The sequence below is a fragment of the Diplotaxodon limnothrissa genome, linkage group LG3 (assembly GCF_057381915.1).
Source record: "Diplotaxodon limnothrissa isolate DT_005_m linkage group LG3, D_limnothrissa_male_GT1.1, whole genome shotgun sequence".
Lineage (NCBI taxonomy): Eukaryota > Metazoa > Chordata > Actinopteri > Cichliformes > Cichlidae > Diplotaxodon > Diplotaxodon limnothrissa.
Window position 1 is genome coordinate 18,051,109 of NC_140598.1, and position 11,765 is coordinate 18,062,873.

Consider the following 11,765-nt stretch of genomic DNA (forward strand, 5'->3'; position numbering starts at 1 on the left):
TTATTTCCAGGGAGAGAAACTAATAATAATGTGATAAAGATGTAAGAAAGAGAGGACGGAGGAGGAAGAGCAGAGAAGATGATCAGCAAGCGGTTTCTTTTAGAAGGAAGTGACACAAGACTTTGATGGATTTAAAAAAACAATATTAACTGTGTCATGGCCTGAAGGTGACTGAAAGAAGCCAGTAGTTTGGAGTCTGGAGGCTTCATTCTGAGCCCTAAGTGAAGTCAACAATAGGACTGTTCAGTATCTCACTGACCAAATCAGGGAGTCTTTGCAGCCTGACTGGTGGTTGTGGAAGCTGAGAACATCTTACACTAAAGCCTGTGCATGTTATCAATATATCAAAATAAATGTTTGAGTTATTAACACCCACACTGGTAGCTACTCAGCTTTTAGTCTGTGAGCTAACATCGCCGACTTTGTTCCTTTTTGTTGTTGATCTTAATTTACTTTTGTTCTGCATTTTTTCTAAAATACATCTCAGCATTAATGCTAACGCTGAGTACATCACAACATGCTAAGAAGAGACAAAGACGGAATTTATAATACAAAATTAAAGAAAAATGTCCCCACTGTTTATTGTCACGCTGTTTGTTAATCAAAGTGGGATTTAAGGTTAACTTGTGTTGAATTCATCCTTTCTGTGGAAGTTTGCCTCAGAACGCCGTCACCATGTGGTTCAACTCAGTCAGTGACCTGTTTGAGTCTTTTCTTAAAATGTAATCAGGTTTAATTTGTTCAGGTTCCCGTGCAAGACCTTTGAAACAATTAATGGAAATACAAGTCTGATAAGGCCTGAGTTTTTTTAGCCTTTCTTTTAACCAGATTTTTATTTGTTTTTCAGTTTTGCTGCTCCATAAAAATAATGAATTTAATACCAAAAAGAAACATTCAGTTATTTTAATTCAAAAAGTCACGAGCTTCATCTTCATTCTGCACACAAGAAAAATCAGCTCACCAAATACAGCATGAGACCGTTCCACAACAGAAACATTCAGAAACACACTGAAATCAACGTTTCCTCAGTAAATCTTTAATGATGTGAAACTCTCTGTTTCACATCAATAATCAGTCCCAGTGAGGATGAGGAGGGTCTGAGATCATTTGGACCAGCTGCCACAGTTTTCCTCCAGATGTTTCATTTGTAATGAATCATATAAAAATCAGTTCATCAGAGGATGGTGTCTACCTCAGAATTTATTAAAACATTAGCATCAACCGATCAGCATCACTTTCTTCCTCGGATGAAGAGATAGATTCCTGCTGCCACGCCGAGGACACCGACAGTCAGACCCACTCCACAAAATATTGCAGGTCCCAGAATGGATTCAACGTCCTCCACCTCTGCAGAGACAGAGAGAGACGTGGACCTTCACATCTGTAAACAGTCAGTCTTTGTGCTGGGACCAACACTTTCTGCTTGTTTTTTTATTTCAGATCATATTATTAGAGATCATTGAACACACTTCCATTGCTTTGCACACATGCAGCCTTTGCCTTAGAATATAACTCACCTTGTGATTACTGTTGTTGGTACATTTTATAATAAACTGAACCTGATATACTCACCATAGATTTTGGTAATTGGTTGGGTCAGGGCCACATGTTCCACTGTGCAGGCGTACAAATCTCCTCCCTTTGGAACAAAGTCCAGTTTGGACGTCTGGCTGAAGGAACCATCCTTGTTGGATAAGGGAACAGTGATGCTGGTTCCTTCAACCACTTTCTTCGTGTTCTTGCTCCAGGTGACGTTAACGGGAGCAGGATAGAAACCAGTCACATGACAGATCAGAGTGTTCTGGACTCCAATCTCCACATTTACTATAGTGTAGATTTCCACACTGTCAGGAGCATCTGTGCACAAACACATACAGTTTGCTCACAACACCGCGCGACAGGCTGCACTCAATAACACGAGAAAACAAAAAACTGTGAAAGAAACAGAAGCTTCTGCTGCTGAACTCCAGTTTCTAGTGAAAATGGAAAAAACACAAATGTGCAAGAACAGATTTTTTTTGTTGGTTTCATGTCATGTGATAAAGTGGAAATACATACTGTAGGTTCCCTATTTCATTTCATAGGAAGCATAATATTTCCATAGCATAAGATAAGATAATATAAACTAAGATAAGATAGGACAAGAGAAGAAGAACTTTACCGAGGCAGAGAGAAATTCTTTTGTCATAAACATAAGAGTGCTAAAGAGAGCTGCTAGTAAGTAGATCATCTTTGTTCTTAATCAAAGACATGAGTCTGATCAACATCTTAGCAGAATGATGTCGTCTATTTCTGCTCATCATCATCGCTGTGTTGGATTATGATTCTGAGAAGGATTTGGGCGTCCATCATTTACCAGGCGGACTGCAGATTCTTAAGCCTTTTAAGGTTCTCCCTGTGAATCGTAGCTTCCTTATTATTTTCAATAACACAGAGCACTGAGGTGGAACATACCTACACTACTGGAAGGGCCTATCTCACCACCAACCTCTCTCCTCCAAAGCTAGGAACAACATCACCATTAGTTCAGAGTGGGTTAATTAAGTAATTAGAATCGATTATTATTTTTTTAATGTGCTGTTAAAGTCTAAACTGTGTCTAAACTTCCCTTTCTAACTTTTTGTGAAACAATAAAGGTGTGAATCTGAGTATAAATGTATTTAAGTCCAAATAGATCTAACTGGTTGCTCTAGCAAGTAATATCTTACCCTGAAACCTGCAGTCTGGGCTTCATCCCTGGTTAACAAGTCCCACGATCTAGACGGGGCTGTCATAACATAAGTGACTGATAGGAACCGACTTGCAAGGCCACTCAGGTTTGTTCATGTCTTTCTCAAAAAAACGCATTAATAGTTTGCAGGAACTAATTACTGAAGTTAACTCAGAAAGATTAACTTAGAAAATATTTTCTGTTTCTTCACAATACTTGGAGATTTCTCAACAATCATTTCACACACGTTGCTGTTTTTTTAAGATAACACTAACTCACCAAATTTGGATTATCTTTGTGTGTTTTTGTTCTGGTTTATATCTGTAATCTGGTGAATACAGACACTTTGTGAGCTTGGATTAACCTCAGGATAACACCATTATTCTGTTGTTTGCATCACATGTTATTTAAAACTAGAGTGAGCCAACTACATACTGTACACCTGAGTGTCAGGATAATGACAGCAAAGCTGATCTAACCTGTCAGCCTGTCACAACTGGATCTCTGCGAGTTATCTGCCATAAAGCTCTTGTTGTTGTTTTTTATCACTTTAACAGAGTGAAATATTTACAGGATTTACTCCCAAGCTGGAAACGTGCTTCTGTTCTTTACATGTGGACTGTGTGGTTGATGAGTTATGTTTACCGAGTTCTTTGGGGAAGTCCTTCATAGCTGAACGAGCCACCTTCAGGTTTTGTCTGCAGATCTGTTGATTAGCCACAGCTTCTTCATACATTCCTTCCTGCCAGTGTGGATGATCTGCAAAGGCTGGCAGAGAATCAACACCTGTCTGTTTGTTGAAGTCTGCGTACCAGACCACCTCATCATCCAGTATCAGCACATCCTCTCCAACAGTGTCTGAACAGCCGCTGATGGAGTTCATCTCGTAGAGACCTGAGGAGAACAGAGAGCTTATTCAGTGTCTGTTATTCAGTGTCTGTTATTCAGTGTTTGTGTTGTGAACAAGCTCATATTTAGACAAACTGTGTCCCAGTAATCAGCTGGTGAAGTTTAACGATCACGTGATAAATGTGTGCGCGTGCTCGTCTCTTCTGTTTCGGACTTCTGACAGAGTTCATTTGCTCACTAATATTTTTAATAAGTTCATTAAAACAGAGTTAATGAGTGATTTAGAGACTCACCATCAGCAGAGACACAGAGGACGGAAGAGAGGACGAGGAGCAGCACCCACACCTTCATCTTTATCATCATCAGCAGGAGCTCTGTGACTCTCTGAATGTCTGCGAGCTCGTACACAAACATCAGCCAATCACAGAACAGGGACCACATGATGTCATCGGTGTCCAGGCAGACAGAGGCACCAGGCCCACAAACACACACAGACACATAGAAAACAGAAATTAATAATGACATTATAATAAACTCATTTTGATCAGAGCCCGATGAAGATGGATGGAAAAGAAAGATTTTAAAAAAACAAAACAAACGGAGCAGGTGGTCAGGTGACTCAGATGGTCAGGTGATCTGCGAATGCAGGTGCACTGAGGACACCTGGTGGACAGATGAAGAACTGCAGAGGTGATCTGCTCAAACCTTTAGTCCAGGAGGAGTTGGGGTTCCTCCTGTGAAGGGTGGAGCAGCCGTGATGGCCTCATCCTTCTGCTGTGAGCTTAGATGGACCATAATCAGTCTCTGAGAGGCTGAATCATCTCCAGCCCTGCTCTGTCTCTAAACTACAATCTACTGAACCCTGAGATAACTTTAAAAATCACAGAGACTTTTGGGAAAAGCTGAAATTGAATTCATGTTGATTTTTCATCCAAATCTTCATTAAGGTTCAAGACTGAAATCTAAGTGTTAAATAAATGTTAAATCAGTGTTAAAATACTGATGAAGCCTGACAGTTGTTCTCTAATAACTGATGACCTGTTTATGGCAGGCGTATTTATTTATTTTTGGCCACGTTTAAATTGCGTAGTTCATAATATAAATGTATGATGCAATATTATTTTGGTGATTTTATACACAATTATGTTCAATATATATGTAATAACATTATGGTTACTTGCCTCACTTTGTAATTTTATGTCCAACATTTAAATTATTTTTACAGTAACCTTGTTTGCTGTTTACAGAGAGAGTGTTTATGGTATGGTGGTCCTTGTGCATTGAGGAGTCAAAGTAAAAGTTGATTGCACACTGTCCTGCTGGTATTTATTATGGAAAAGCATGTTTGAGATCAACTGTAGATTGAAGTACAGCTACAGCCCAAAGAGATACACAACAAAAAGCAGAAACCAGAAGGTTACATACTTACAGTTGACCAGGTGACATCAAAGATGTTGAAAAGTCATGGATTTATGAAATTAAACCTATTATCAGTTGGACTGTTTTATATCACCCATCTGAAAGTGGTACATCCCATGAGAAAAAGTCTTTGGCTTATGGCAGGCTGCCAAACTGCAACTAATAGTCACAATCCTCGAGTTCTGTTTAAAATCTTTAACTCAGTTTTTAATCCTTGCTCTGATGTTTCGAGGGAGGCCTCCCCAGCTTTATGCGAAAAATTTCTAAATCATTTTATAGATAAAATCTCAGTGTTAAGAGCCCCACATTCTGCAGCAGTAAATCAAGCCCCATTTTCCGAATAATCAATGGTTTTTTCAACCTTTTGAACCTGTGTCATTCTCGACTTTAAAGGAAATAATTAATAACCTGCGAAGCTCAAATTCTTTGCATGACATTAAGGATGCATTGAATACAATCGGGTACTGTATTTTATTTTCAACGAACTCATCACTGTTATCTGGCTGTGTTAGAATAGAATAGAATAATCCTTTAATTGTCCCACAAGGGGAAATTAGGGTTTAACAGCAGCCAGAAAGACACATATACAAACAAACAGGACACAGGACAGAAACATACACACAATTTTTCTTACATATTTACATTAAGGACAATGGTTACTATATACAGAGTACTGTACAGTTATTAAATTAAATAAAAATAACTACAGATAAGAGGCAGAGCAGGTTGTAGTGTGAATCGGTTAATTAACTTATTGCAGTTACAGTGCAGATGTAAACATCTGTGTTTGTTGGGAGCAGTTCTGATTGTACAGTCTGACAGCTGCAGGGAGGAAGGACCTGCAGAAACGCTCCTTCATGCATCTAGATGCAGCAGTCTGTCACTGAAGCAGCTCTGCAGTTCAGCAGCATTTACATGCATGGGCTGGGAGACTCTGTCCATCAGAGATGTTATTTTGGCCAGAGTCCTTCTGTCTCCCACCACCTGCACTGGGTCCAGGGTGCATCCCAGAACAGAGCTGGCCTTCCTGATGAGTTTATCCAGCCTCTTCCTCTCAGCTGCCGATAAACTGCTGCTCCAACATACAACACTGTAAAAAATGACAGATGCCACCACAGAGTCATAGAAGGTCTTTAAAAGCGCTCCCTGGACTCCAAATGACCTCAGCCGCCTCAGCAGGTAGCGTCTGCTCTGACCCTTCCTGTGTTGTGGCTCCAGTCCAGTTTATTATTCAGGTGAACACCCAGGTACCTATAAGAGTCCACTATCTCAATGTCCACTCCCTGGATGTTCACCGGTGTCAGTGTGGTGGGTCTGCGTCTCCGGAAGTCCACCACCAACTCCTTGGTTTTCCCGGCTTGGTTAGCAGGTGGTTCTGCTGACACGAGTCCACAAAGTCCAGAGTCCACTGTCTGTACTCTGAGTCGTCCTCACCTGTGATGAGGCGACTATGGCAGAGTCGTCAGAGAACTTCTGTAGGTGGCAGCGTGGGGAGTTGATGGAGAAGTCTGCAGTGTAGAGGGTGCCAGCACAGTGTGGGGCCCCCGTACTGCAGACCAGCGTGTCAGAGACAGCCCTGTGTCCTCACATACTGTGGGCGTCCTGTGAGGTAGTCCAGCATCCACTGGGACATGTGGTGGTCCACTCCCGATATCTCCAGCTTGTCTCTCAGAAGTCGTGGCTGGATGGTGTTGAAAGCACTGGAGAAATCAAAGAACATGATCCTCACAGTGCTTCCAGGCTTCTCCAGGTGAGTCAGAGCTCGGTGCAGGAGATAGATGATGGCGTCCTCCACCCCGATGCCAGGCTGGTAAGCAAACTGCAGCGGATCCAATGAAGACCTCACCAGGGGGCGCAGATGGTTTAGAACCAACCTCTCGAGGGTCTTCATCAGATGCGATGTCAGGGCTACCGGCCTGTAGCTGCTGAGGTCCTTGGGATGGGAGGTCTTTGGTACCGGTACCACACAGGAGGTCTTCCACAGCTGTGGTACTTTCCCCAGTGACAGGCTCAGGTTGAACAGATAACCTAGGATGCCACACAGTTCATCTCTGCAGCACCTCAGGAGCCTGGAGCTGATGTCATCTGGACCTGCAGCCTTCTGCACCTTGATCTTGATCTTGCGAAGCTCGTTCCTCACTTGAAGTGCTGAGATAGAAAGAGTGGATTTCGGGGGAGGGGTGTGTATGTTGGAATCCACAGAAGCCGGGGGTGGGTGTGATGACTGGGAGCTGTGAACCTGAGAGGTGTGAAGTCCTGAGATGAAGGACAGGCAGGCCCTGAAGATGAAGGAGATTGCAGCAGGGGGGACGATGCTGTGGGAGGGGTGGGTGGTTGATCAAACCTATTAAAATATTTATTTAGGTCATTCACCCACCCCAAGTCTCCTGCAGCCTGGGGGGTTGGTTCTTGTCCTGAGATTGTCTTCAGGCTGTTCCAAACCCCTCTGATGTTGTCCTGTTGCAGCTGCTCTTCCATCTTCCTCCTGTAGTTTTCCTTTCCTTGCCTCATCTTCCATTTCAGCTTCTTCTGAACAACTCTCAGCTCCTGTTTGTCTCCAGATCTAAAGACTCTTCTTCTCCTTGAGGAGAGCCTTTATTTCAGGATTTATTTATGGATTGTTGTTAGAAAAACACCGTACCTTTTTGATGGGTACGGTGTTGTCCACACAGAAGTTCATGTAATCCGTAATGCAGTCTGTGATGCTGTTGAGGTCATCCTCCAGGGGGCTGCAGAGGTTTCCCACACAGTAGAATGGAAACAGTCCCTCAGGGCCTCTTCAGTCTCTGCCGACCATTTCCTTACTGTGCGTTTCACAACTGGTTCTCTGTGTACTAGAGGTTTATACACAGGCTGGAGATGAACCAGATTGTGATCTGAGCCCCCCAGGGGAGGGAGAGGTGATGAGCTGTATGCCTCCTTGGTGTTGGCATACAATAAGTCCAATGTTTTATTGTCTCTGGTGTGGCAGGTAACATGGGTGAAGGTGGGGAGAGTGGAGGACAGGGAGATGTGATTAAAGTCCCCAGAGATCAGGAAAAGGGCCTGAGGGTGCTGTGTTTGGAGTCTGCTGGTTACAGTGTGCAGGACCTCACAGGCTGCTGCAGCGTTAGCAGAGGGCGGGACATACACAGCTATCATGATCACGTGTGTAAACTCTCGCGGTAGATAGTACGGTCTCATGCTAACTGCTAGCAGCTCAATGTCCTTACAGCATAGCGTCTCTTTGATAGATAAATGACCAGAGTTACACCATCTATCGTTCACAAACACAGCCAGACCCCCTCCTCTCTTCTGACCACTCTCCGCTGTTCTGTCGGCCTGGATCAGATGAAAATCCTCCATGTTTACGTGTGAGTCCGGAGTTAGCGCAGTTAGCCACGACTCTGTGAAGCACATCAGGCTGCACTCCCTGTAGCTCCTCTGATGTTGGGTAAGAGCCGCCAGTTCGTCTACTTTACTGGGGAGAGATCTCACATTCCCCATAATAATAGATGGAATCGCTGGCCGGTACCTCCTAACTTTACTGCAACGTCCGGTCCCGGCCCGAGTACCGCGTCTCTTCCTCCTCACCTCGCGGGGGATGTTAGCTTGCTCGGCGGTAGGCAGGGCAGCGGAGGCTCTGAGGGCTAACAGCTGATCCCTGCTGTAAACAATGGGAGGTCGGACCTCCACGAGCTCTCCGGACACAGATGCCGTAAAAAATGTAATAAAGAACACGATTGTCCATAGAATTCTGAGCTCCATTGTGGGGACAGCAGTCCACAATAGAAAAACAAAAACGATAAACACAAAACAACAGAGAAAAATATATTAAAGAGAAAAAAGGACTCGGTCAGATCGGAGCGGCGCCGGAAGTATAATAAACTGGATTTAACAATCTCTTTGAGATTTTGAATAATAACCAATAAAGTGAGATTCAAAGAGTAAAAGTAGTTCTGTGCTACTAACAAACCCAGAAGGACATATAATCAATCTTCCATTATGTCCCTAGACCTGAAAGAAGCAGTCCTTTAAAAAGATTTCCCTGCCTAATTCTTCCTTTTTCAGTGAATTAACAAAAGGACATGCTGACAATATCTACTGTCCCTTTCTAAGTGTGGGATAAATGTTCAAAAAGGTTCGACTATGTGTCTTAGTGTATAGGGCACAAATATGTTTGAGAGGCTTTAGATGCCAAAGCTTTCAAGCATTAGAGTCTCTACTTTTAGATTGTTGAATGTTCTTGGTTTCAGTCTTCTGCTCATTCATTCAGTTATTAAGGTAATAAAGTATCAACAGTAGACATATTATCTTATCTAAACTTGGGTTCTATTATAACTGTAACACTACAAACTGAGTCAGACGAACCACATAAAATTAATTCAAATTCATTGTAACTAAAACCAAATATAGGCATATTAAAATGTTTCTTTAATACCAGGGCTCGCAAAATCGCTAGCCCGACGTCCTGGGGCTAGCGATTTTTCCAGTCGGGCTACCAAAATCTATCTCTTCCCTGCCCGTCGGGCTATTGTAGGAAGGAAAAATATATGTCAATGCTTTTGCATTCTTTCAGAAATGTAGCTGGGTAATTATGTCATTGGCATCGGTGAGCCACTGTCAATATGTGACATATTGAAGTCGCGTTTGAATTTGCGCTTGTTTTTTGCTTTCACTTTGCAATCGCTCGGACAGCACTGATCTGTGAGTGATGATAATTTGTGCACCAATTCCTCTGACATCGTCTTATTAATTGTTAGCTTACTATGCAAACATGACAAGTGAAATCTCCCGCAGCTTAAACATGTGAGAGGTTGATCGCGCAGAGAATCGCTGAGCTTATGTGAGTCTGTGTGTAAAAGCAGCAGGATATATATTTGACTACGATGACCTGGATGACTGAGAACCTTCACAGACCGATATATATTTTAGTTCTGCTGAGCCAAATAAGACAGGTCAGGGTGAAGAAGTGACAGCCAAAGAAAAGCTTACCACAAAACGGAGAAGTTATGACAAATCAGACTATAAGGCAAAAAGAAAGTGCAGCTTTATGGTTTCATGGACAAAATAATTTCTGTGGCTGCGATATGACGAGCTAAATAACCAGGGCTGCACATAAGTGGTCCGCAGGTGCGCATTCGCTGTCAAAATAAAAAAAAAACGCGCACAAGATAAGAAGTTGCAACGCGTGTTTGCGTACATAAGATTTTCTGGAGGAGGACAGACATTTGTTTAGAACTCTTAAAGATGTCGAAGAAGCTCCTTTAAGCAATTACTGTGGTGTTCCTCCACCTCCAAAGAAATGTCAGAAGGAGTCCGAACTACAAAAGAAGCACGTATTCTCGGAAAAGTGGTTGCAGGAGGTGAGCTGGCTTCAAACAAATGATGAACGCACAGATGTGGTGTGGAATGTGCCGTGAAAATCCCACTCTAGCGGACAAAAACAGCCTTTTATATGGACGCAAACGCGCGCTGCAACTTCTTATCTGGTGCGCATCTTTTATTTTGACAGCGAATGCGCACATGCGGACCACTTATGTGCACCCGTGTAAATAACATAATGTTCTGCCGGGTGTGTTGTTGGTTTTCTCTCGATTTCTGAGTCGACAAGCATCTTTGTTACTGGGACCAGTCATTTTAAGAAAGGCCCCCATTAGAACCCATGAGAAATGCAAGTAATGCATTATTGCTCAGTCTGCAATATCTTTCCCAGAACAAACACCAATTGCAAATAACATACTAAAAATAAAAATGAAAAATCTGTTTAGAACAGCTACTATGTTGCAAAGAGTGAACTACCACTGGTGCAATTTAGCAGTCTTTGCAAACTTCAAAAAGCAAATGGCCTCGATCTTGGTTCCACTTGTCTCTTACCCGTGACTTCAGTGGAAATTTCAAATTCAGGATCTGACACAGACTGATTCAAGTCCTACACAGTTCTTACAAGTCCATAGAAATTTCTGTTCAATTAGAACCAAGTGTTTGAGTTGATGATTGTAATTTTTATACAATGTTGTAATTTGTTTTTCAACAATTTTTTGATTAATGTTTTGTTTCCTTTACAATATTATACTTTAATGTATAATATTGTAAAGGAAACAAAACATCAATCAAAAAATTGCTCTATTTTTTATTCTGGCTACTTAAATTTATTTTGGGCTACCAAAACCTGAAGAGTCCCTGCCCGAAGGGCTACCAGGGATTTTGAAATTTTGAGAGCCCTGAATACTCTTACTGTATGTGAGGAATAACAAGAATTTTTTTTTTTTTTATGACGTTCCCACTGAATCCAGGCAACATTCGAGCAAACAAAATGCAAGAGCACAACCTACCGAGCAAATGATGAAATGCACTCTTGATATTTTGCTCTATATCAGGGGGCGTGTGTGTGTGTGTGTGTGGGGGGGGGGGGGTCAGAGTATGACCCCATAAAGACTTCCCTAAACCTGCTGGTCTGGAAGTCCAACAGTTCATCTAAACCAGGGGTCAGCAACCTTTCTGATGGCGAGTACCATTTAAAATTTCCTCAGAAGTGAGTGTGCCATATGATTGCATTAGCAATAAATTTAATAACGCTCTATATGAACAGTTACACATTATATAGAACCACTTTATAGAATTATATTTGTTTGCAGATGTTGGCAGCTATCAGTGAACAGTTATCATCTATTTTGAAACAAAAAAAGACTTTTTATCCATAACAAGAACTCCATAACTGTACAACAGAAAATACAAATGCTTTTTATGGTCTCCTCACAACAATGATAACAAAAATAAACTAAGCCAATATGGCATGTTTGTTAAT

At 42.1% G+C, this 11,765-nt stretch overlaps 1 protein-coding gene across 1 annotated transcript; it reads right to left on the reverse strand.

The window, feature by feature from the left end:
• Window positions 1–961: 961 nt before the first annotated feature.
• Window positions 962–3,922, reverse strand: LOC146634759 (H-2 class II histocompatibility antigen, A-U alpha chain-like). The gene is made up of 4 exons (XM_085343363.1): window positions 3,853–3,922; window positions 3,356–3,604; window positions 1,573–1,857; window positions 962–1,347 (listed from the first exon to the last, which is right to left on the reverse strand). Exons 1-4 carry the CDS (start codon window positions 3,920–3,922, stop codon window positions 1,232–1,234), a joined length of 720 nt encoding a protein of 239 aa, XP_085199489.1. The 3' UTR covers window positions 962–1,231.
• Between the last annotated feature and the right edge of the window lie 7,843 nt (window positions 3,923–11,765).

Bases quoted from the DNA above. Each gene is read 5' to 3' on its own strand.
- LOC146634759 (XM_085343363.1), bottom strand. From the start codon at position 3,922: ATGATGATAAAGATGAAGGTGTGGGTGCTGCTCCTCGTCCTCTCTTCC. The intron at 3,605-3,852 runs GTGAGTCTCTAA...TGTTCTCCTCAG, and splicing joins CCTCTGTGTCTCTGCTGATG to GTCTCTACGAGATGAACTCC. The intron at 1,348-1,572 runs GTGAGTATATCA...CTGTCTCTGCAG, and splicing joins ACCAATTACCAAAATCTATG to AGGTGGAGGACGTTGAATCC.